Source organism: Electrophorus electricus, chromosome 7 (assembly GCF_041902795.1).
Source record: "Electrophorus electricus isolate QZ-2024a chromosome 7, ASM4190279v1, whole genome shotgun sequence".
Classification (NCBI taxonomy): domain Eukaryota; kingdom Metazoa; phylum Chordata; class Actinopteri; order Gymnotiformes; family Gymnotidae; genus Electrophorus; species Electrophorus electricus.
The window spans coordinates 8,361,666-8,387,500 of record NC_137503.1 but is presented as its reverse complement, the minus strand read 5'-3'; the positions used below and the strand labels follow the sequence as shown (position 1 = coordinate 8,387,500).

At 39.8% G+C, this 25,835-nt stretch overlaps 4 protein-coding genes across 20 annotated transcripts in view; 2 read left to right on the top strand and 2 right to left on the bottom strand.

Moving 5' to 3' along the window:
• The window catches only part of itpr1a (inositol 1,4,5-trisphosphate receptor, type 1a), a 30,959-nt gene extending 21,183 nt beyond the window's left edge, over nt 1–9,776 (bottom strand). For 5 of the 15 annotated variants that reach the window (XM_081718480.1, XM_081718488.1, XM_081718484.1 and 2 more), the window contains exons 1-15: nt 8,645–8,752; nt 8,311–8,419; nt 6,938–7,008; nt 5,146–5,261; nt 3,891–3,977; nt 3,643–3,801; nt 3,449–3,547; nt 1,890–1,973; nt 1,554–1,700; nt 1,329–1,424; nt 1,117–1,161; nt 858–964; nt 621–720; nt 297–457; nt 1–73 (exon numbers count right to left, since the gene is read on the bottom strand). The exon at nt 1–73 is cut by the window's left edge and continues 69 nt beyond it. In XM_081718480.1, coding sequence (XP_081574606.1) covers nt 1–73; nt 297–457; nt 621–720; nt 858–964; nt 1,117–1,161; nt 1,329–1,424; nt 1,554–1,700; nt 1,890–1,973; nt 3,449–3,547; nt 3,643–3,801; nt 3,891–3,977; nt 5,146–5,261; nt 6,938–7,008; nt 8,311–8,419; nt 8,645–8,720 — 1,530 coding nt within the window. In that variant the 5' untranslated portion in view covers nt 8,721–8,752. Of the gene's footprint in view, nt 74–296; nt 458–620; nt 721–857; nt 965–1,116; nt 1,162–1,328; nt 1,425–1,553; nt 1,701–1,889; nt 1,974–3,448; nt 3,548–3,642; nt 3,802–3,890; nt 3,978–5,145; nt 5,262–5,956; nt 6,050–6,937; nt 7,009–8,310; nt 8,420–8,644; nt 8,757–9,634 lie in introns of those variants that run through there. The other 10 variants (XM_081718490.1, XM_081718495.1, XM_081718485.1 and 7 more) reach the window with 7 other exon arrangements.
• Nucleotides 9,777–10,443: 667 nt separating this feature from the next.
• sumf1 (sulfatase modifying factor 1) lies at nt 10,444–15,042 on the top strand. Its single transcript, XM_027007839.3, has 9 exons — nt 10,444–10,776; nt 11,703–11,876; nt 11,960–12,034; nt 13,733–13,815; nt 14,006–14,128; nt 14,220–14,334; nt 14,422–14,535; nt 14,645–14,704; nt 14,792–15,042. Exons 1-9 carry the CDS (start codon nt 10,459–10,461, stop codon nt 14,891–14,893), a joined length of 1,164 nt encoding a protein of 387 aa, XP_026863640.2. The 5' UTR covers nt 10,444–10,458; the 3' UTR covers nt 14,894–15,042.
• A 33-nt stretch (nt 15,043–15,075) lies between these two features.
• On the bottom strand, nt 15,076–23,096 carry endou (endonuclease, polyU-specific). 3 transcript variants are annotated; one of them, XM_035524446.2, is made up of 10 exons: nt 22,016–23,096; nt 21,458–21,705; nt 21,018–21,137; nt 19,000–19,159; nt 18,191–18,396; nt 17,682–17,795; nt 16,701–16,807; nt 16,377–16,519; nt 16,167–16,240; nt 15,076–15,188 (listed from the first exon to the last, which is right to left on the bottom strand). In XM_035524446.2, the coding sequence occupies exons 2-10, from the start codon at nt 21,516–21,518 to the stop codon at nt 15,154–15,156; spliced, it is 1,020 nt and encodes a 339-aa protein (XP_035380339.1). In that variant the 5' UTR covers nt 21,519–21,705; nt 22,016–23,096; the 3' UTR covers nt 15,076–15,153. The 3 variants fall into 3 exon arrangements, with proteins under 3 accessions (XP_035380339.1, XP_081574534.1, XP_026863651.2); XM_081718408.1 differs by lacking the exon at nt 15,076–15,188 and having other exon boundaries at nt 15,213–16,240; nt 22,016–22,214; nt 22,846–23,096; XM_027007850.3 differs by lacking the exon at nt 15,076–15,188 and having other exon boundaries at nt 15,213–16,240; nt 22,036–23,096.
• Nucleotides 23,087–25,260, top strand: tsfm (Ts translation elongation factor, mitochondrial). Its single transcript, XM_027007845.3, has 6 exons — nt 23,087–23,189; nt 23,453–23,605; nt 23,718–23,846; nt 23,958–24,074; nt 24,186–24,267; nt 24,466–25,260. The coding sequence occupies exons 1-6, from the start codon at nt 23,142–23,144 to the stop codon at nt 24,858–24,860; spliced, it is 924 nt and encodes a 307-aa protein (XP_026863646.2). The 5' UTR covers nt 23,087–23,141; the 3' UTR covers nt 24,861–25,260.
• The last annotated feature ends 575 nt before the right edge of the window (nt 25,261–25,835 follow it).

Below are 25,835 nucleotides of genomic sequence, written 5' to 3'. Positions count from 1 at the left end.
CAGCACATCCTGGGCGCTGCTGGGAATATCTACCACAAAGTACACCAGGTCCTCCAGCAGCTTAGTCACTGCTCTGAGAAAGGAAACAGCGCTTTTTGTACCATTTACCAACTTTAAACCTTATTTGTCCCATAACAGATAATGTAGTTCTGTGTGAAATGATCAGAGGAACAGCAGCTGCCATTTTTCTATTTGCAAGTGGGCAACTACATGGAGCCATGTAGTGAGATGCACTGAGGGGGAAAGGTAGGATGGACAGAAATCTGAAATGGTGGAGTGATGAGTAGATTCTATACCTCCTCTCATTCTGGGTGATGGTGCCCTTTTCCAGTTTACCAGCGATGGAGGCCAGTACTTTACTGGCATCATTAGCAAAATCGAGATCTCTGACCTCTGCGGGGGACACAGGCACTATAGCAAAAGCTTCCTTATCTTCCTTCAAAGGAGATGTACCTATCTGTGTGTGTGTGTGTGTGTGTGTGTGTGTGTGTGTGTGTGTGTAAGAGGGAGGGAGGGAGAGAGAGTGATAGTATTTAAATCTGCAAAGAAACCACTAAAGAAAAGATACATTGAACAATGTAAACGAACTGTATTTGCGTATAACACACATTCTAACTCACTCTGAGCATGACTGGTTTCTCTTCCTCCTTGTCTATGGGGTGGTTAGTACTATGGACCCAGGTATTCGTGCAGAGGTGCCTAAGCCTTACATATGAGTTCCTAACACACAACACAGCAATTACACAAACACATTACTTGTGCAAATCAGAGTATCCACTCAGTAGCCAAACATGACCATTATGCTTAACCTAAATCCAGCTCCTGTCTCAGTCATTGTTATGGTCTGTTTGATCTACCTGGGCACAAGAGAGTCCCCCCCTCTCAGAGTAGTAGGGTCCAGCTCAAAGATAGAGGAGATGTCATTGCCATCGGGAACAGCCACCAGCGTGTACATGACCTTATCCTGTGGATATTTGTACATGCTTGCATCACTTCCTGTTCACAGTCCAGCTGCAATATGCAATACACTATAAAATAACTCTGCATACTGTAAATAATTTAAATAAAACCTCTTGTCTACTGCTAGAACCAAATACACTGAAAACACACACTCACGGAGGAATGAGATTCCAGGCATTCTTCTTCATAGTCTGGGTTTACCTGGGGAAAAAATTATCGAAAAGATAAAGGATGGCATATGTAATATGCAATGTACATAATACATACATTTATAAGTAAATGTGAGGGGATTTAGTGCTTTATTACTGTCTATTATCTTCTGTGTGTGTATGTGTGTTCAAGAACTCACTTTGCATGTTATATCTCACCTCTGCAGCAAGGTAATGTCCAGTTGCCAGGTGTTTGAACCTGAACAAACTGTTCCAGTAGCCTGCTCCTCCTCTACAGGGATCATGCTGCACAACCTGTAAAACACACACACACACACACACACACACACACACACACACTCACTCACTCACTCACCTGCTGTACTTCCCAGGGAAATCATAACACATGAGCAGGTACAAGGAGTTCACATGACATACTCTGACCTCCACTTCCCAAAGTGCTTTGCTGCTGGTTGCTGAGGTTGCAGACTGGCGTCCAGTGGTGCGCAGGAAAACATACTGCTTCTTCCGGTGGTCATCACATGTTAGAAACTTCTCCTGTTCTGCATGGAACAACCGGACCACATCTCCCTAATACACACACACACACGCATGTATGCAAGCATGCAGACACAATCCTTATCCCCTTATCCTCTAATCTTCTCTCTATATTAGATTTAAGATGTATAAAATATTACACATAGAAATATATTGGTTAATTAATGCAAAATATAAGAAAACAAAAGAAACAAAGAATAACAACACTTGTCTTCAACTCACGCCTTTCAAAACAACCTCTTGATTGTCACTCCATTTCATGAACAGAACAATTTTCCAGCTGGTGCTGCAGTTGACTGAGTTTACCTGTCAAAACAAAAGCAGAGTAAAGAGAAACAAGGCAGTGTGGCAAAGGCAAGATAAGAGTGAAAAAGAAGAATATTAAAAAACAAAATGAGAAGCTATGGGAGCTGTCAGAGATGAGCTTTTTCTGGTTTTGCTACCCACCACATCACACTACCATTCATTTATGGAATTTAGCTGATGCTTTTATCCAAAGCGACTTACAATTATGATACAACCTGAGTACAACCTGAGCAACTAAGGGTTAAGGGCCTTGCTCAGGGGCCCAACAGTGGCATCTTGGCAGTGGTGGGGCTTGAACCAGCAACCTTCTAATTACAAGTCAAGTACTTTAACCACTGAGCTGCCACTACCATTCCTCCTCCCTAACTCCCCCTTTTTCCTCGCATGACCCTCACATGCTACATCTTTCTTTTGCACCTTGGTCAACCCTGATTCCATGGACGTCTACTGGACCCCTGCTTCCTCTGCCTCCACCGCATCCACATCCAGACCCCAGCACTTCCAGGAACCATGGCCCCTTAAGTTTGGGTCCAGCTGTTTCCTTCAATTCCTCTGTAAACCAATCAAATGTCCAACTCTGGGCAGACCTTCATCACACATGCCAACTCTGTCCTCTCCATCTGTTCCTCCACCCCTTTAGCCTACCCACCTTGCATTGATCTTTACCAAACTCATCATAACAGGAAACAAGCTGCTTTACTGCCTCTGAATTCTCTAATCATCAGAACCCTCAATTCCTCTTGAAACCAGTTTCTTCTCACCTTCTTTGGTTTCTTTCAATGCTCTGAATTCTCCTTTACATCAAATTCATTCAACCCCACCTGTCATCCCGTCTCTCCAATACATTCATCCTTAACTGCAACACACAAATATTTACTATCAAACATATCAAAACAGATCATCTAGGAAAGACCATTCCACTATACCTATTCCGTCTTGACTCCCTGTTCATACAATACAAACCCCTACAATACAAATTCCCAGCCATTTGACCCTGTCTTCATCTACAAAAGGAACTCCACTATCTTCACCAAGTCATCTCCCTGAGCAGCCATCCACATGACCAGTTCTCCAGAAACCTATTACTCGGCAAAAGAGCATCTGCCAAATTTCCAATGCAGTTAAGAGGTGCTTGAATATTTGCTTATGTGAAAGCAAGGGTCTCTTTAAAGGGTAACATTATGTCAGTCAGACTTTTAACAACACTTTTTAGAGAGAGGTAATAGCAAGATAGTGGATTTAAGATTTGAAGGATGAAGGAACAGAATAGTCAGTAAGGTGCAAAAAGTAAAGAGTAAACCAATAAACACTGATAGATTTAATTTTATACCTTGTGAGGGAGGTTTTATATAACTTTCTGTTAACTACATCTTTCCTGATTTTTTATTACACTAAAACATGTAGCAACATTTGTTTTCACCAAAATGTAATAAATGAAAGGATTATCTCTAATCTCAGTGAACTGTATGTGTTACCTCATTGCATCCTGGGTTATCTACAAGCTGATGGCTGCTAGCATGAAGTGGCTGTCCGGCATTCACAGGATTTAACACAACCTTATCTCCGATGACAACCTACAGCACAATGTGCACAGACAAGGACACACACACACTTCAGTTCAAATAAACACATCTGAGTAACTCCACTCACTGCAGCTTAGTGTACTCACACTGTCTCCTATGGAGCGCAGCTTGTAGAACGGTTGGATGTAGAACCAGGAGCCCTCATTCCCTGCTGCATCCAGCGTCACACGCATGGCATTCTTCTCCAGCAGAGCGGGCAAACGCTTATTCACTGTCAGATACTTATTGCTCTTCAGGTGCAACAGCTAGAATCACACACAGACAAATGCAGCTGACATGGTTGATGGAGCACTTAAGTGTAAGTGTGTGTTTTGGGGGGAGAGAGTAGGATCACCTGGATGACATTTCCATACTGAATGACAGTTCCCAGCAGCTTCTTATTCTCTGATTCATTTTGTTTCTTCTCTAGATCAGCAGCATGCTAAAACAGAGCCAATGACAAATAATTCTGGAGACAGTGAGACTGCATCCACAGGGAAGTGCATTTATTTCTAAGAAGAACTGGAAATGCCAAGATAATGGTATAAACAGAGCCTCATGCACATGCATGCACACAGACACACACACACACACACGCACACACAGCCACGCAAAGGTCAGGGATTCTAGGCCCTGATGCATGACTTTTCAATAAATAAATAATATTAACAATTAGATGTACCAAACATATTTGTAGAAGGACGAGGTATATTTCAAAGTACTGCTCAAGTGGATGGAAATGCTGGCATATAAGACCATAAAGTTTAGGCATTTAGCCTCATGTTACAAAAAATTAAATCATGACTAAGGAAACCTCACTGAAATACTACTGTTACTGACTTAAATTTAACATGGAGCCTTAAGCTTTATTTCTAATTGAATTGCATTTTGAATTCCAAACTGGCCTGCTGTGTCCATGACTTAATCAATGTTTTATTTAGAAAGACACTTTCGGGATAAGGTCCATCTATGGGTTAAGATCTCAGGACATTCTGTTTATTTGTGTTCTGAAAATCTGGAGTGAGAAGAGCAAGAAGACATTTTGATTATCGGCTCTATCATCTTAGAAAAATGCTCCTAGCTTAGCTAAAGTCTTGTTAAATCCAATGAATCCAATGAAATCCAATGAATTTAAAGCCATTGTAGGTTTAACTGAATCAGAAATAACTGTGAACGGGTTGGAGAGTATCAAATTCTGCATGGCAATCAAATATTTCATTTTATCTGATTGTTCTACTGATGTGAGTTCCTTATTATATGCTGTTCCTGGAGCTAAATGTGATGATGATGATTTCTTGTAATAGAAAATTATATCCAAGTAAGATTTATTTGGTTAAATAAAGTTTAATAAAGTTTTGTATAACTAACATTATTGTTGTTAAAACCATATACTTTTTAAATGGATGTTCACTGTCAGCAGTGCAACAAATGTACAATTAGTTAAAACCAATCTCAAAAGAGTCAAGGTCAAATACACTAGATTATGACACACAGACACAATCAGACTTGGTGATTTAGCAGGTGCTGCACATGCACACGCGCACACACACACAGACACACACACACACACACACACACAGACACACACACACACACACAGACACACTCACGTGTAATTTGTTAAGTAAAACAGTGTCAGTTGTGCTGGTTCCTCCAGGTCTGGCAGCTTTCCAAAACTGTTTCTGTGCTGAATATCTGTTCATGGGACATAATCTGAACAGACAGTCTGGGGAGGCGAGAGAAAAAGAGAGATTAAACACAATACAAACCTCATTTTAGCAGGAGCAGATATGTGTATACAAGTGTTTCAATGACACTGAGTAAAAGACTTGCTTAACAATGCCATGCCACTGGGGTTCACGTTCAAGTCTCAGCTGTGCGATGTAGTGGCAAATACACAATGGCGTTTCCACAGACCATAACAAAAGCCAGAATGCACATGCAAATCATTCGGAAGATTTCAGGTAGAATCAAAATCACACTGTGCACAAAGAAATAAAAATCTGGTGGATTTCTCTCAAACTGTAGCAAAGCCTAACAGAGTGAAGTATTACTTAACTAATCTTAGTAAGAGTTTAATGTATCCAATAACACCAGGAAGTAAAATTTCTAGTGACATAAGGAGTAAAGAGAAACAGTACTGTCTGTTCAGACACACGGACACTGAGCCATGGAGGTCCGCAGAGGTACCGTCTATGGCTAAGATAAAGCCTTTGAGATAACAGGATAACAGGAAGAAAACAGTATGAAAACCAATATGTAAACTGCATGAGTGAATGTGAGTGTGTTTTACATACAGGGTGTAGTTTGTCATGGCAGGATCAAAGAGCGCTCAGCTATTTTAATGTAACATGACTAAAACTCTGTTTGAGTTCATTAGGCCTATTTGCACGCATACACATGAATCTTGTAACTAGTCACCTCTGTGAAGTTGGGATCTACATGGAAGAGAAAAAGCCCTCCAGCGTTCCTACAGGAGCGCCAGTCTTACCAAATAAGGAGAGAGGGGGAGTGCTGAAGAGAAAGAGAGAGAGAAAGAAGGAGAGAGAGGGAGAAGTCTGCTCTCTGTTTCTGGAGATTGGGTTGATAAAACAACTAAATGCTTAAGGGTCAACCAGAGGAATGTAGGGCACATCGCACACTGCACACACACACACACACACACACACACACACACACACACACACACACAGGCTGACAGAATAAGGCCTTCAGAATTGGGTTAGGATTGAGAGGGCTTATGTTTTTAGAGGAAGACACTGTGTGCGTCATTTCTTTAGTGTCTCAATGTTTCGACTACCTCTTTCTGCATTACTCATTCCCTTACTCTACTCTTTCTCTGCTTTCTAATCTTTCTGGAGCCTTTTGTGGCTAGAGCTCATTAGGACAGGAAAGCAAACAAAGAGCACCAATACCGCCATGTCAGCATCAATGTCAAACGCAGAACCACACATAGACAATACAACAAACACAGTGAAAGGAGTGACAAGGTGAGAGGCAGAGGTAGGTGTGTGTTTATATTCAGAGGAAATAGTATGCATTCCTCTTTAGAGAGGCCCAAAAGGCCTTCTGAGACTGTTTTGCAACCGTAATCATAACCATAACCATGTCAAAGGCAGAATGAGCAGTATTTACAACTTTACAGTATTTACAACTTTACAGTATTTACAACTTTACAGTTGGCAGTATAACAAAAACAATGGCATATAATAGCAATGGCATAATTACATCAACATTGAAGAAAAGGGACATCCTACTTAAGTGGTTTCCATGACTACAATGACCATTTTCTCCAAGGATATTCAACTATGACCAGTCCAGCATAACTCACTCAACTTCCGCTAGATGAGCTAAAAATAAATCAGCAGAATTCACTTCAGTTCACACACATACAATCCTTACCCCTGAATTTCTTGGGCGGGTTATTTAGGTCTCCAGCATCTGGCTGGACAACACAACGGTCATCAACCAACCTTACAAGACAAAAAAAAAAAAGAAAGGATGAAAGAAAATAGTTTTTGTGAGTGTTGTGAGAGTATGTGTAGAGAGTGAGAAAGTGACAGAGAAATAGGACGGTGTGTGTGTGTGTGTGTGTGTGTGTGTGTGTGTGTGTGTGTGTGTGTGTGTGTGTTGGATAAAGGGGGCAGGGAAGCAGCTGAGTTCCTAGGACAGATATAGCCATTTCTGGTTGAAAACAGCATCCTCCTGGTCATCATCCAAATCCCACGATCAGTCAGCCACAAGTACACACACACACGAAGAGTGTTAAACTGCTGACAGCTAGGTCACGCAGTTCCAAGGTCATAAACAGCAGAGCTATCGGCAATGTGCTAAGTCCCGAAGTAAGTATAATTAACCATTTAGCAAATGTACTATCTGCTCTTTCACTATCTATAAATCATTGTAATGAACTGTGGAGGGACTGTTTTAATAAAGAAGCTGAAATAATGTTTTAAGCTGCTTGCATGGCATTGTGAATCAATCCTGCCAACAAAGCAAGTCCTACTCCTACTACCCTACTGCCTGTGAGGGACAGAGACTAAAAGCTCACTTCTTCTTGTTAAAGCACTCTTAGCACTCTTTTGTGCTACAGACTGGAAAAATGTCCATTGGGATTTGGAATGCTTGTAAAGGAAACAAGTAAACACTTAGTGAATAAATCAGCTGAATCAAAAATCTATTTACTCATCCATCAGATGAATAGCTAATATATTACTTATCAGATTAATTAACTAGTATAGCTAGCAAAAGATATGATCAGATGAATTGATCAGATGAATTATTATGGCTAGTATAATTGTATCATCCATCAAATTAATTAGTATAGCTATATTATCCATCAGTTTAATTAGTATACGCAGCATAGCTATATTATCCGTCAGTTGAATTAGTATTGTTAATATAGCTTTATCATCCTTAAGTTGAATTAATATCTGACATATCTAAGAAACAGCTCTACTACATGGTCTCCATGGTCATATAGGCACTAAATACAGTGGAACAGTACTAAGGATTTTGAGGATACACAGATACTGAAACACCTTATGCTGGAATTCCAGTTATGACAGATCTTTGCTACTAAATGACGTGTCAAAGAACAGACCTCAGTCAGCAGTTTGCATTTATAATGTCCTTCAATTTACTAAGTAGTATACCTAATAACTAAGTCTATGGAAATGTATTCAGAATGCAAGCTACAAAGTGTCTGGAATTAATGACCTCACATCCAAGTACCCTGCATTGGTAAAATCACCCCAAAATATAAGCAAACTTACCCTAGGGTGCTGATGAAGCCACTGGTGGAGCCCTCAGCGTACAGGGAGCATATGTCCCCAATGTGCAGAAAACTCGACATCTTCTCCACCATGGCAAGAACACCTCCACCTGGAGCAGGTGGAAGAGGTCAGATGTCAAACGTTCAGCAGACTCAGCGACACCTGGTGCATATACAGCACTAAACCAGATCAAGTAAAACATGGAGGTAATGATAAAAACAAATGCTGGGAAAAGGAGGTGTCAGTAAAACACTGAGGATTAGAACCACTGTTGCTAAACCTAAGCATTTGCCTTTTAACTTTTCATGCTATATCAGTACTTGACTTTTCTTACGAAACTCCACGGATTCCCCAGAGGTACCAAGGTAATTTGAATAACAAATAAGCCTGCCACAGAATTGTACACGCATATACGTCCACTCTTCACACCCACGGACCGTTCCTGTAGTTCAAGCTGTGGAGAGATTTACATAAGCTTGTGTGTAGAGGGTTTTTCCGACAGGCTACCGTTAACAGTAAAATCTAAATGGTTTCTGATGTTGCTGAAATATGGAACATAATGCTTCACCCAATGTGCAAAATAAAAAGAAATCACATGAGTTATCAAACAACTGAAAACGAATAAACTCTCCTACTTGCATGAATTTTGTGTTATCAGACTTTGCACATCGCGCAAAATAGCACCTGTTACGCTGTTTGTGTAAGGCTCGTAACTGAGCATATCTGCATGATCAGAAGGATAGCCGATGCAGCTAGCATTGCCCTATGTAGAGAGGTTGAAAGTGACAGATTTATTCTGATTTAAAACTAGGCAGTAAAACTACAAGAGCAAACCAGCAAACTCGCTCGTCTCCGGTGGCGATGCAGTCAGCACCAGCGCAGAGGAGCCAACGCAAGCATAGTGTAATTTTTGCAATCTTCCTATAACAGGCCAAAGACGACGGATCTAAGAAGCTACACAACCGAAGAAACAATTTTAGTAATGAATCAAATGGCGCTATCTATAATTTTATGTTTATACAATCTGAAGGTGTAGTTCAACAGTTTTTAAAACAACTTCTTAAAACTACCGCCGCAACGTAAAGACCGTTTCTTTAAAATGAACAGTCTCAAATTCGAGTGTTAGTATAAACGAACTTTGTAAAGACAAAGACAAAACCTACATCTGCAGCGCCAAATAATTTTAGTTTGCACATTTTTGAGATGGTGCTTCGTGTAGCCTTCTGTGGTGAGTGCGATGCTCTCTCACAGATAAGATAAATATTTAGCCTAATAAAAGGTGATGCTCAATCCAAAAGATTACTCATTCGAAAGTAATGTTTACCTCACAGAGTTGAACTCAACACGATATTGCAAAGTCCGGTTAATGGTTTTTTTTTTTAAGTTCAATCCTCTCGAAAAATCCTAATCCAGAGACTCCAGAGTGCACCCGACAGTAAAAAACGGTCCATCGCCCCCTATTCGTCTCTTTTCGGTTTGCCGAAATAACTCGCAGATTGTAAACTGTGATTGGTTTCTGGGAAACTGTGTTTCTGGTGTTCAACGGCAGTTTTGTCAGTACCTTAACGCGTTTAATCAGAGACTACATATCCCAATAAGCATTAAAATTAGCCTGCAAGACCTTATTTGGGCTGACGCCAAAAAGGAGTGAAACAAAAATTTTAGAATTCCCGCAGTTTTACAAATTAGTTTATTTCATTAACATAAATATATTAAATGTCTAATAGATCAGTATAATGTATCTACTGTGTAGTCTATACATTTATAAAACAGTGAACAATTTAATCCGTAGCCACATGCCACGAACCTTTTGTGAAGTGACGCAGTCACGGCGCAAAGATGGTGACCTACACGTCACATTCGCAAATATGCAATAATGATTAAATATTTGAATACTAATGAATTGGCGCACAAATCACTTATCTTAGCCTAATGAGGCTTACTTGGAGGGTCTTGTCATACTGCTGACATCATACTTTCTACTTTCATACTGCTAATCTCCACTTTCTGAAGGAACAATGGGGTACTTTGATTCTAGACTGAATGGAAAAACTGGTAAATCATTAAACAAAGTCCAATTCCACTGAAACCCTTAGGAAAAATAATCGAAAAGGTCAGCTGACCGATCACATGATACATTTTACAAAGATGGCTTCACACATGCATGTGAGGAAGTGCATGAATGTGGACATGGCATCATTACTGGACAAGTTTGGATTAATTCTGCTTTGTTTTTTAATCGTCACGGTGCGTTGTGACATAAGAGAGACTGAGGTTCATTCGGGATCAGAGTCAAATGCGCAAGCCTCGTCGGGAGTGTATAGTTCTCACTGCGGCTGTCAAGGGCTGAAGAGAGATGATTTTATCGAGAAAAAAAACACACTTTCTGAAAACCCTGGCTATAAATATTCTGAAACAGCAAATGAAAAGCCTGCTAACGTGCCCGAATATGACACGTTGACTAAGGTATGTTCATCGTGCCAATTCAAATATTTCGTGTGGTTGCTTCATGGAGCGCCTAAATTCAGGAGTGTTATTAAAAGAAAAGTAAATACTCATGCAGTACGTCCGACACCACTGCGTCCAAGTTTTTAATGGTTAGGTTAGGGTTAGAAAAAACGCACAAGTACTAAAGACCCGTTATTCAAAGAAAAGAAAATGCTCATAACCTACGTTCGACACCACTGCATCTAGTCATAGTGTGGTGTTTATAGGGTTAGAGTTAGGAAAAACGCACCAGTACTAAAGCCAAGGAATGGAAATGTAAAGTTGCTGTTCGCGGTCTGTGGGATGATGGACGAGCGTGATATGTAGGCCTAATGTTGCACTGACGGTTACAATGGAGGATGTACTCCTGGACAGCGACTGTTAATAACAACCACAAAGTGGTAAAAGACGGAAATACATTTTAATTTAAAGCTAATTTGTCCGTAGGCGATGTGTCCACGTGCAACACCATACCACGTCAGGACTAGACAGACGATTGTGGCCATTTAGATTGCCATTGGAGAACACCACAGTCAGTGCCAAGGATAATTGCAACATGATTAGCCTATACATCAAGATAAATTTCTGTATTGAAACTATATATACAAGGTTTATTAAAACTGATTAATTAGACACAGAAATATTCACTAGAAAAGTATTAGTTCATACAGCTTTGGAGACCACATGACTTGAAGTACAGGCCTGGACCACTGCTAAATTTTTCTCATATATAAGAAGAGAAAAATCTATATATGAGACAATTGCTGAAAATCGGTCTCTTAAATCACATGTATAACCTGAGTGTTTTTTTCAATGAAGCAAATTGTTTAAATGCAGTTCAGACCATTACCCTGTAACACCCAGATGCTGTAACTGTCTGTGTCTTGCCTTCCTGGGTTGTGCAGATGCTGCTGATCGAGGGAGACTGGTTCTTGATGGGCACTGATGATCCAGGGATACCACAGGATGGAGAAGGGCCTCAGAGAAGGGTGTGGATTGACCCGTTTTATGTTGAGGAGCATGAGGTCACGAACAAGCAATTCCAAAGCTTCGTTAACCAAACAGGCTATGTTACAGAGGTACCAGGTAGACACACACATATGTACACACAAATATTTGCCTGGTTGCAGAATGGCCTGATTGCAGTCTGATGGTCTGTCAGGCGGAGAATTTTGGAGACTCGTTCGTGTTTGAGGGTCTGCTGAGTGAAGAAGTAAAGAGTACTCTGTCCCATGCGGTGAGACACACACACACACACACACACACACACACCTCTTATACACTGAGCAGGCACTCATTTCATCTCCCTATGAAGTTTTATGGTTATCAAATTCATAGCCATATAATTACAAAATATTACATTTTCTTAAAATTTGATAGAAGTGAAAATTTGATATAAGTGTAAATTTGATATTGTTGTCCTTGGACAAGACAGTTTGCAGCAGGTGTGTAGAACTAAAGCCAGTGTATGAAATGAGGGAAAGGTTTATGAGGAACCCAATATCGTAATATCTCAGTGATGTAATAACACAGAAATGTAATAAAATTGTCAAAAATGTAATAAAACCTAATAATGTAATAACTTACCTATTAATGTAATATAAGGTCTTGGGTATTCATGCAATTTTTACCAAGAATGTAAAACCATATTACCATATTACATTACATCAGATTATAGATAAATCTTACATAGGCAGTTGATTAAAACTCTCTTCATAATCTATTGAATGTAATTAAATGCTTCATTATTCATACATCATTGAAATGTTGATATTTTTGTTACTGTCTTTTAGGCATTTATTTCAACTAAAGACCATCCAAAATATTGCCAATACATTTCCAAAAATGTTATGTGGTATTACAATTGAATAAACTGAAAATGTAATAAATTCCCAATAATGTAATGAGGTATTACATTATTGGTAAAATGTTATTACAGTAACAGTTAAGGCATTGTATTACATTATTACTACATTAATTGGGTTTTATTAAATTTATTATAATACAAGCTTATTACACTATTGGTAAATTGGGAAACTTGGGAAAGTATTACAAAATTGGGTTCTACAGTGCATCAGTATCAGAAATGTGATTAATGATCTAGTGCTAAAGACTTTTGCACTGTGTGAGTAATATGGAACCAGTTCTCGAGCACTATTCTGCATTATAATGCAAGAGAAAATAAGCCTGTAGGGATATCTGTGATATCAGCTATTTAAGAGTCCTTGTGTCTCTTCTGCTTGGGGAACTTGTGCTCTATTTGCTGTCCTGTAGGAAATTCATCAGAGTTTCTGGTCTTGTGTAGTTTGTAAATGCACATTTTTATGTAGTAAAACCTACGTATAATATTTCTAAAAGCAGTTGTTTTTAGCATATTTGTGGGCAAAGATGAGGGTGCTGGAGAGATATGTGTTTCATTGTGTATAGATGATCTCTACCTATGCTTGTACCCATTATGTTTTCAGTTTAAACATATTTCTTGAATTTAGTTCAGCATCCCTCAGTGTAACAGTGCTTGAGCTGATAATGTGCACTTTTGCAGTTCAGTTCTCAGTGCTCAAAACACATCAGTTGATATCACAACAGACAATCTCTTCTCTCACACACGTTGGTACGCATATACTGGTGAACTTGAACTGTTTTGAGACTAGTTCCTGTGGTGATGAAAAACCAGAAAACAAACGCATTATGTCTAAGTCTTTGATCCCAAGCCATGGTAGTTTTCTGACCTCTTACTTTCTCACGTTATGGCAGGATAGTGGTGGAAACACAGGTAGGGCAAGGAAAGAGGAGAAAGAAAATAAATGTGTACTTGCTTGTGTTGGAGTGTATAGATATTTATAGTAATATTACTTTAAATCACTTTTAGATTGTACATGTACAAACTTGTTTTTATGATTTGTAAAAGAAAGTCTTGCTTCATTGTGATCAGTAGGTTGCTGCTGCCCCCTGGTGGTCGCCAGTAAAAGGAGCAGATTGGAGACACCCAGAAGGCCATGATTCAACCATTGCAGATAGGTAAGGATGATATTTTATTTACCCTTTGTACTTTTGTACTGTATTTTCTCATTTACTCTGTAATGCTCCAAATTCGACTCCACCACCCCCTACGCATAACATTTTCCAATGTGATGTGTAACAACTGAATATAGGCATATAGGCTCATTTTCACCACATGACCCACTGATGGGAGTCATTATGTTTGTAGGATGGATCACCCTGTGCTGCATGTGTCGTGGGCTGATGCTCGGGCCTACTGTCGGTGGGCTCAGCGCAGGCTGCCCACAGAGTCCGAGTGGGAATTTGCCTGCAGGGGCGGTCTGCAGGACAGGTAGGAGGGAACCAGGCCATACCTCCATTTTTTTTATGTCCTTGTGAATGTCTGTGTATGGGTATATGACTATTTTTCTGTGCCTTTCTAGGTTGTATCCATGGGGGAATAAACTGATGCCAAAAGGCCTCCATTATGCCAACCTGTGGCAGGGAGATTTCCCCAATCACAACACAGCAGAAGATGGATACTTTCACACATCACCAGTAAGAGAGCATGGTCAAGGGGAAGGGTGCACACTCCTTTCTTTCCAGAGACCATAACTAATCTGGGCCATATGATGTTTTGGACAGGTGAAGTCATTTCCTGCTAACAAGTTTGGGCTTTATGACATGGTGGGGAATGCTTGGGAGTGGACGGCAGACTGGTGGAACGTTCATCACACCAGGGATCAGCAACGCAACCCAGTAAGAAGCAAACACCGCAGCAAGGAATGAGGAAAACACCAGCTCGAATGTACACAACAGCATGGAAATTTTCCTGCACCTGCTTCATCTGCCATGTTTATGTGTACAGAAAGGACCAGAAACAGGAACGGAGAAAGTCAAAAAAGGAGGCTCCTATATGTGTCACAAGGTAACGCTCTAAAACATGACACCTGCATATCTTGCTGGTTTCTAAGTGCATGCATTCCTTAATTTTCCGTTCGTCTTCTCTTTGTAGTCGTACTGCTATAGATACAGATGTGCTGCTCGTAGCCAGAACACTCCTGATAGCTCCGCCTCTAACCTGGGCTTCCGCTGTGCAGCTGACATGAAGTCGTGACCTCTCACCTCTACAGGATCTGCTTTCCTGTTTTCAATAAAATGTAATTGGAAACTTCACTCTGGGACTTTGTTATGAAATGGTGTGTGTTTACCCTGTCAATAAACTTTTCAGATGTGATCATTTTGGTCATACCCCTTTGAAACTAATGCATAGCATTAAACATTTTTTGTTTATTGTACCTCACAGACAATACCACCTTGTCACTAGGTCTCCAGCAAGCTCTTCCCAGCCCTCCACTGCCTGAGATACTGGTAGCATTAAAATCCCCTTCCCCTCAGCCAATGTTTTATGCCTGAAAACAAAAGAATTGAAATGTGATCTAGGAGCATTAAAACGATTCATAAAATCTTGTAAGTAAATCTTACACAAAGGTTGTGTGGTACTTGGTGTTTTGGAACTGACTGAAAAAAAAAGCATGGTAAATGAATTTGCAAACATACACAGCACCCTAGGTATACTCTCAACTCTAAAAATGACAGGCTGTAACTCGTACATGGTTTGTCAACGGGTGAACGCTAGTCAGTTCATCTATGCTGAGTAGATATTGTGAGTAATCACAGCAGTGACACTAGTGGCATGGTTGTGGATGTGGAGCTGTTAGAAGCTTAGCAGGTACTGAAGTAAATGTAAAATGAAATATTTTTGCCATTGTTTTCAATACACATCAATGCCAGTGATGCACTGAGAGTGGATTGGCACTCAAAACTATCAAATCACAGTCCTGTGGTCACGAAATGTCTAGACAGCAATGGTTCTGTGGTAACTGCGTACAGGGTGGCTGATATGATGTGCAGGTTAGCTACAGTATTAGTATACCTACAAAACATCGTAAGGTCGATGTTTCTATTAAAGTGTTTGGTATATTAGTATAACGAGAATATACATTTTGAGAGATAAATGATCAGAGTTCTTAAGTATTAATTCTTATGTATTATTAAATATTATTATACATAAGTATTCTTAAGTAATACACATTATGGAAAAGCCATCAACATTACCTGCTAACAAATCAGTTAAGGTGTTTGTCTAATTTAATACAGCTGTTTACGGTTTTTGTCTAATTTAATCCATCTGTTTAATCTAATCCAATGAAAATCAGTTTTACGACATTAATATTTATCTGCATAAATACTATTTCTAATAATTACTACTGCTGTACAAACGAAGATGTGAAATTATATGTTCGGATGAAATTTTATTCAAGATTTCTGTGCTGTTAAACACGTTTAATTAGGTGTGACAGGGTAAGCCGATGCAATGTATTTCTTGCCATTCCCATAATTAGTCTTATCCCAGGTGTAAGTCTGGATGGACAGCTGCTTTCCCCCCAAACTCAGAAGACATCTGGGGGAGAAAGAACAACACAGAACATGACATTTAAGGTTTTATTCTACAGATGAACAGATGATTGGATGGACAGATGATTGGTAGCGTAGATGCATGATGCAGGCAGAGAGGCAGGACAACAGTGTGGACTTACTTTTTGCTGGGGCGTGTGATGTAACAGAGGGTGTAGACTGCCAGGTCAAACTCGGGACTGCTGCCAATGATGGCCGAGCCAATCTGCTTGTAGTAGCCATCCCACATAAACTGCATCCCCAGTACATCAGGGTAGGAAAGCCACTGACAGACCCACAAAGATCAATAGTTACACAGCTGGAAGCATCTCTGATTGAGTTAAATTAAGCAGAACTAATTGGAAATAAATAAATAAAATATATGTTTAAACAACCATTACATCGAACAGCACTTTAACTGGTTTGATACCACCAGTGATGTCTGAATACTGATGTGATACACTTACAGGGCCATCAAAGCTGTGACTGTAGTAATTCAGGAGCTCCTGCTTCTCCATGAGGTAAAACCTTACCCAGTTATGAAAACCAGACACCTTCCCGTTCTTGATTTCTCCTGACAGGTAAAGCAACAGTGTTAATTAATATTCGTAAAATCATCTGTTACAGGCTTTAAAAAGCAGGTGAAAGCATTTTTATTTAGCTTAGCATGCGCTTAATTACTGTTTAATTCTATCCTTTATTTTATGTTAAATAATATTCATTCTATTGTTATTTTTAGCATCTGTTTATATTATTCTAATTTCTCATATTTTATGTATTTACTTACTATTTATAATTAAAGAAACACTTCAATTGTTTATTTACTACTGACTATTTATCTACTACTTACTACTACTTTAATTTGTTCTATTTTAATGTTTCATATTATGATTCATTAATTTCTTCTTCTTATTATTATTATTATACAAGCACTTCTTTCAATTTATTTTGCTGCTGTTTTACATACGCGATTTTGTTTTAATTTCAACGTGGAGCACCTTGAGCTGCATATTTATGTATGAAAGGTGCTATATAAATAAAGCCATTATTATTATTACTACTACATGCACATTCCTACACAACCTACATTACACTAACACAAAGCCTTAAAAATAATTACTAGAGGAAATATAAAACTGTAACGGCCAGCGATAGGGAGGCGGACGCATGTGCGGAGAAGAGCGAGATAACGGTCCAGAGTGTGAAGTAAACAGCCACAATGAACAGCCAAGCCATAGGCCAGAAGACAGGGTTTAAATACATGAACTTAACGAGGGTCAGGTGTGGAAAATCAAACGAGGGGCGGAGAAAACGAAACTATGGCATAGTTAAAATACACAAGACAAGGAAAACACGGAACACGGAAGATGGGAGGGACTAATCGTGACAAAAACATGCATAATAGACTTTTACATCAAAACATTCAGCGTACACACACACACACTGACCTGCAAAGACATGTTCAAAACCACTGGAGTCCAACTTGTCATTGCTCCGGCTGTAGAGGCCAAACCACATCATCTTAAGATCAAAAAGGAACTCCTCCCAGGAAGTGTAATAACCTGAACACAACAACACCCATAGGCACAGCATTGATCATTTAAAGTTCAGTTTAAAAGGAGAGAGTGTCTTTAGGGGAGGTCGCTGACATTCAGAATAATTACAGTATTTTCACCTCCTCATAAGATGCCGTATCTTCAAGGAGACTTTTTATAACCACATTCTTATAAGGCCTTTATTGCCTGCAGTATTTCCTCAGATTAGATGGTAGTATATTTACACACTGTTATAGATGTTGTAACTATATGTATGTTCAAAAGCTTTTTATGTGTATAGTTCCAGTAGATTCTGAGTGTGTTGTTAATCTAAATAATGTCCATAGCCCCTTTACTGTGACTGTTTGAGTTCCCAGTGATGTAGGCCTCCGTGACCTAATTGCAACTTTTTAGTAGTTAACCTTTATTGTAGAGGAAGGTGTAGAGCTCTCTGCCCAGTTCAGTGTTCTGTATGGTCTGTTTGAGGAAGTTCTCCTGCTCCTGCACCTCAGCTGGGCTGAAGCTCTCTGCCACCCCTGTCTTCCTGTCATAGTTATCCAGCAAAGTGATAAAGGCTGCGTACGTAGGTTTGGAGAACAGGGAGGCCTCACTCACATATCTGAACAAACTGGAGAATGAAAACCACAGTGGGGCTCCATGAGAGAAGTCAGGGACATTCCTAAAGTGAGCAAACATCACTGCTTTCATCTTTCACCTCAAACTAGTCAATACAATTCTGTCAGTAGTGTTGTACCTTTGAAAAATTACATTTAGCTTCCCAGCAGGCTGAGACTAGGATCACAGGCAGGGTTGACAATAAGGTGACTGAGTTCTAAGGGCTTTGTGCATAATACTTAAGATTTGAACCAGCAATCCTTCAGGTACTGGAACCATTATTCACCACTGCCCCCTGAATCAATCTCTCGGGATAAGAGTCTGATCAGCTTCAGGTTCACGCCACACACAGTAATATCAATAACAACAATATTGTCATTCCTTTTACGTGAGCTTTCTCCCACTAAAGGTCACTTTACAATAAAAAATTAAGAGTGAATTAAAGGTGAGATATAGACGGGTTAGTGACATACAGGTCAGCACATGACTGAGACATTTCTAGTAAATAACAGAAACTGAAATCACTTAGGTCAACTTTTCTCCTTCAAGTCAGAGACTAATGGCTGTCGAAGTGTGTGCGTGTGTGTGTGTGTGCATTGGCATTGCCCTCACTTACGAATGTGGTGATAAGTCTTTCTTAGCACTGGTCTCAGAGTTCGATATAAGAACTTGAGGATCAATGATGAGCTCTGAATCAGAGGCTCTGTTCGAGTCCAAGCTGTAGAGTGCCTCTGAAACTGCCTGGATCTCGGAGTCAGAGACTCTACTCAAAGACTCTGTGAAAGACACACACACACGTAGATGGACACCCCTCAAAAGGTGGTATACAAAGACGAGGGAAAGAGAGTTTAATAGACCAGAGTGAGAGAAACATGAGAGTAAACACAGCTGTGCGAGCAGGTTCATTGTAGCATATCTGGTCTGTGGAGTGGGGCTCCCATTTCACAAGAAAAAGCTGTGTGTAGTGTTAATGCCGAGTGTTAATTAATTAGTGTTAATGTTAGTGTTGACTTACAAAGAGTTCATTTGTGATCGTCACCAAATCTAATGTTTCACATGAAGGCGTATGAAACGTATGATGCATGAAAGTAAAACTGTAGCAACAGCTCCAGGTGTAAAGGAGGGTTCTGTCCTGAAATGGGTTTTTATAAAATATGGCAGAAACTAATGATCATGAGGAACTGATAGCAGCCAGTACAGTAGTGCAGAAAGTTCAGGACAGAAGCCTCTTAAATCTTTCCTAAACTGAAACATTCATATGCAGAAGCTCTGCTGCAGATTTAGAATGTGACAGTCGAGCAGTGATGTCATGAAGAACATTTGGGGGCATGTGAAAGACTGCAGGTGAACATAAATGACCTTAATTCACTCAGCCAATATAAAGCAGACATGAGGGCCACACTGATAGCTGATGACAGGTTTTGTGATAAGCACCTAGAAAAAGTTTAGACAGTTTTTCTTTTAACACATCAGGCAAAATACTCAACAACAAAAAAAAGAGTCAAGTACTTAAAAAATTACTAGCCCAGTGTTAAAACCCATTAGGAATCTTCAGTGGGGTAACAGGTTTTTCTGCACTTAAAATATTAGCAAGGGTGTGCTGTACACACATATAAGTCATGAGAAAGCACCAGTCTAATTAGGTATGGGTTAGAAAACTGTGAACCTATGTACATCTTAAACATCTTCTAAAATATCAGTAAACAATACTGCTCAACATCTTTAAAGGTGCACCCTGTAAAAACTCTGCCTATGATGTATGGGAAAACACTGGGAATCAAGAGTTCTGATGACATTATTTTACAAATAGAATCTTTAATGCTGTTAATTCCTCTCTCACTGCAGAGACCCTTGCCTACATGGGAGTTCCTCCTTTATGCACTTCTTTTTTGATCACATATTCTCTACTAATACTGTCCAGTTTCTGAACATTCTGTTTCTTGTTGTTTTGTTGATCAGCAAATGTTCTTTTTAATTGTACAGTTGCTGGACAGGACAACTTTATTAATTAGACTCCAAAAACATATGCTAGATTCTGAGAATATGTTAATAGGAATTACAGTGATGTGTTGTTTTTACATTTACTGCCTGTACGTCCTCTTCATCACACACACTCTGGCTGTAAAAAACTTACATCACTCCACAATAAACTTGAGCACTTCTGACTGCATACTGACTCTGTTTCTTCTGTGCTGCTCAGAATTTCTCCCCAGGAGCCTGAGGGTAATAAAGTGGATGCATCTGGACATCCTAATTCCAGAATATCTTCCAAATACTGAACAATTATGTGTTCTCTGAGAACATAGCTAACAGCATTGTCACTGGGAGTAGAGACCCGCCGGGATTCTCTTACTGGGATATACCAGCAAGACAGCAGTCTGGAAAGTTGGCATTTCTTCTTAGCCTTAAGTATTTCCTTCTGTGTTGTAAAATGCAAAATATGATCATGCAGAGGAGCCAGCGAAAATATGTAGCAACCTTGTCTCTTCTGCAGTGGGTGAGATTACTTAACAATAATCACAATAACTCATTATTTAGAAAAAAAAAAGTCATGATTAAACTGAGAGAGATTAATAGACATGCCTCTATCAAAATGAATGCCACCACCAGGATCTCTCAAAAATTCACATCTACCTTCACACTGAATGTGGTAGTCAGGGCAGCAGTTGTTGTCCTCTTGGCATTTGGTTTTACAGTTGCACAGGTTCTGGCCATTGAATTCCTGCCCACAGTGATTCACACATGAGATGGAGTCTGGGGAGATCAGTGACACAAGCAAGCATTAGTATACATTAACTGTTACAAAGCCAGTTCAAGTGAAATCAACATAGATTTGAATGTCATACTGCTGGTTTAGCATTATTTTACAGAATCACTTTTGAACTGAACATAACCTCAGAGAGAGAGGACAACGAGCAGTCACATAGTTACTAAACAGAAACAAACTCACAATAATATGAATAATCAATATTTACAAATATTACTGTATAAACAACATTTATAATTAGGTCCATTATTGCCAGAAGAAGTATATGGTATATTGAAGCTTTTGTTGTTTGTATAAGTGAACTCACTACTATAACCCTGAGATATCAGGGTAAGTATGAATGAAAGAAGCAGAATGATCCTCATCATAGACAGAAGGCGACAATGAAGCAGAGACTAACAAGCGGGTTAGTTTTTATACAAGCCTGAAATGGCTCATCACACTGTATGTGCTCCTCCCATGTGTACCATCATCCATTCACATCCAGCCACAAAAGGATCTTAAGAAATTCAGTGACCTATCTGGTCCTGTCACCACCATGTGATGGTGTATGTCCTGAAAGAAAGCAAAACTCTATGGGAATTTGATAAACAAGCAATACACAATACTATTGAAATATACTAATGAATACTAGTGAATACTAGTCAATACTAGTGAATACTAGTCAAAGACTTTCATTCCTTTATTCCTAATTCTACTCCATCTCTGTTTCTCTTCCCCAGACAGTTTCATATGCTTAAATCGTCTTTGTAGTTTCCCTAAAAGAACAGCTGGCTATTGATAACCATAGTTAGGCCTAAATTATGTGAGAAAATGACACACATCATTTTTGACACATATGCTGATAAGGTTGAGGTAAGTATACCTCTCTGTAGGAAAGTGCACCTGTGCTTTTGGAATGCGAACCACAGTTCATCCAAATGGTTCAGAAAGGTGCCACCTGGTGCCATTCCCACTGCAGTTAGAGCAGAACGCTTCCATCCTCCAGCCTGCTGACTCCAGTACAGCACAGCTTACATGTGCAGGGGCCGTCAGTGCAGCGCAGATGACTTCTGAAGTTGTTTCTATTATGGTCAAAGCAACTTTAAGGGCAAACAGTAAGGTAGGCCTTTTCAGAAGGGTAGCTCAATAGTTAAGGTAGTTGACTTCTAATTGGAAGGTTGCTGGTTCAAGCCCCACCACTGCCAAGTTGCCACTGTGAGCAAGGCCCTTACCTCTTAGTTGCTCAAGTTGTACTCAGTCATAATTGTAAGCTGCTTTGGACAAAAGTGTCAGCTAAATGTAAATAACACTGGTCTACATACAGCCACCCACTGGCATAAAGAGTAACAAGCAGTGGCATTTATATTTTCACAAATTAAACTTGTGTAGGCTGGCCCACACTTGATTTAGTGGGTCTCTTATTTTTTTGTTTTGATTTTTTAATTTATTCTATTTCATTATATTAATTTTGTTGTCCTCTTAATCTGTAATGTTCAATTTGTCTAAAGGACTCCAAAAGATTTTGTACCTAAAATAAAAAATACTGTATAAAAATATTATTGCTGTTGTTATTATTGTTACCACCAGACAAAGGTTTTTATGGTTATATTATATTATATTATATTATATTAGTGTATAGTATATTATTTAACACACAAATTAATATATTCTTTATTTTATGCTTATTGTAAGTAAAACATTTTAGACACCTACCCAAACATGACTGTGACTGTGCCTGGAAAAATACATTTCCAGGAGGAAATTAATATAATCGTTCCAACACTTCCAGGCCTACGGGGCAAACAAACAAACAAACGAACAAACAAACAGACAAAATGCACTGACTGTTGGGACGCTGTAAATGCACCCTTGTGCTGTAGGTGTCACCAGGCGATCTCTACCTTTGGCGTTCGCACGACCTCACCGTAGAATAAGTAGTATGCCCTTACGGCTTTCCGTAGTCAGCGTGGTTCAATGACATTCCTGCAACTTTCAGAATAGAGTTGGATATGGCTGTATCGATTTTGTTTAGGTCTGTCAAGACAAACCTTGCTAAGGTAGGAAAAATGCTGAGGTTTCAGCGCAATTATTTTGTTATTACGCTGGTAATAACCGAATAGTCAAAATGGGAAGGGATTGACCACCCAAACCTAACTCTAGATAGCTAGCTTGCTGTCTTAACAAACCAACCAACTAGCTAGCTAGATTAGCTATGTTATCTAACATTACCATACCTGTTTAAATTAAATATCTGTCGCAGATTTCCCATCCTTTGTGCATAGCACAGTAGAAGTCTTATATCAAACTGTGCTTCTTTCAGGTTAACTTTCAGAAACATGTTCAATGTGTGCACACCGGCTGTTCGCTGTTAGGGGCAGATAAAGCTCTTGTGGTGAAGCTGCGCAAAGCTACCGGCTATACCTTCATCAACTGCAAGAAAGCACTGGAGAAATTCAACAACGATATCGAGCAGGTGTGTTGCGAAAGGGGAAAAAATGTTTGAAAAAAAAAAAAGGTTTTTTGATGCTGAAGTTGTTCGTCTTCATATGCACTGGTACTCTGGAGCTTTCTGTTGTGGGTCGCAGGCGGAAAGCTGGCTGCACGAGCAGGCTCAGATGGAGGGCTGGAGCAAGGCGCACAAGCTGGAGGGACGCAGGGCTAAGGAGGGACTGATTGGTCTACTCACCCAGGACAACGCAGCCGTCATGGTGGAGGTTGGAATTCAGCAGATGTTGTGTGCCACCTATGTGTTAAATGATAGCTTTAGCATTGCACATTGTGTGCTATATGCTGTAATGAAAATGTGTGTGTCTATGCGGGTTAAGGTGAACTGCGAGACGGATTTCGTAGCAAGGAATGAAAAGTTTCAGCAGCTTGTGCAAGATGTCACCTTGGCCACCATGGCCCATCATCACAGTAGGCAACAAAGTGGATATGTAAAGGTGCTTGCAATCTGCCCTACCGTTAGGTTGTGTGAGTGTGAATGAATGAATACTTATAGCCTCATTACTCTCAGTGATAAAGGGCTTAGTAAACTCTTTGTTCCTTTGTAGAGTATGTGGTCTGCTGAGGATCTTACCAAGCTCACCATGGTAGATGGTCCACTGGTGGCAGATCAGCTGGCCTTGACTATAGGTAAGGATGAACAGTAAACATGGGCCTGTGATTGATTATTTGAAAAACATTCTGAATATTGTGAATTGTCAACCAGTGTCTCTAGGAAGAACTACTAGCTAGAAACTCCTGAGCTTTGTTACATGCGTCTCTGCTCTTCTTTGCCTGTCCTAGTCCTGCTCATCACTGTTTTCTCATTTTCTCTCTCTTGCTACCAAGGCCGACTGGGCGAGAACATCTCTGTGAGGCGTGCTGTGTCCTTTGGCATACCTGCTAACTGGCACATTGGCTCATACGTGCACGGAGCAGTGATGGAGATCAGCAGCATGCCCATGGGCCGCTACGGCGCTCTGGTGGTGTTCCAGGGCGGCCCTGAAGGACAGGCTGAGACTATGGGCAAGAAACTGGGCCAGCACATAGTTGGGGAAGCGCCCATCACCCTGGGAAACATAGAGGACCAATCATGTGGAGAATCTGAGACACGACTGCTACCACAGACCTTTCTGATGGACCCCAGATACACTGTGGGACAGTACCTCAGGCTGCAGAATGCACATGTGTTCGATTTTATGCGTTATAAATGTGGCGAAAGCATTGCTCAGGAGGTGGAGTGAGTGAATACCATACCACTATGCTTAAAGATGAGAAGAGTCCTCTTGTGCATGTTTGTTTATTATTAGCATGGGAACCAGTCCATAGAGAAGCCAGGCCTTTCCGCCCATGCTAAAGCAATGACTGTATTTGGACATGTCTGTGGAGTGAATCATCTTGGGTTTGACAGTTCTGATCATTTGAAATCACCCAAGTACTGCAGAACAACATGAAACTTAATATTAACCAAATTACAATATCAAATTGCTTTTTAGGTCATGCTTTGCAATCAAAATGCAGAGAATCTACATGCTGAAACGAGACTAAACCCATCAGTATTTATTATTTTGAAATATTGCTCATATTTTGTTCATACAATGAACTTATTCTCCAAAATTTTAAATACAACATTGACACATGCAAGTTCTTTTAGTACTTATTTATTATTGGTTGTAGTAGCTATTCAATAGTAAATACTGTTCAGTGTTGTGTCCCAAACAGGTCTGAGTGGCTGACAAACAAACCCTTTTTCTGTCTTGGAAACGTTTTCGTAAGAATTTGATTCGACTTTAAACTTTTTATGCAACAGCTCCTCTTATGAAACACACTACCACAAAGGCAGCATTGCATAAAGGAATCCGCACAGGTCGTCTTTCTTTAAAAACGGGTAACTGGAATTTGAAATTCGTCTATCTTCAGACCTTGCTAAGTTGCGTAATTTGCCATAAGATGTCGCTATGACTATCGGAATCTTGGTTCAAGTCTGGTTGAATTTAGTCGTGAGTCATTTCCCTTAGTTACTTGAACTTTATTTCCTGCGGTGCCCAGATTTCATTTGATATGGTGCTTTACAGCAGTCTTAGATATATATTTTTGTGCCACAGCAACAACTTATTAGTTTCTGCTTTGGAAAGAAACCTTTGTGTACCTATGTGATATGAATTGGGTTCAGTGGCGGTAAAGAAAAGTGAATACTCACTTAACGTTGCACGACTGAT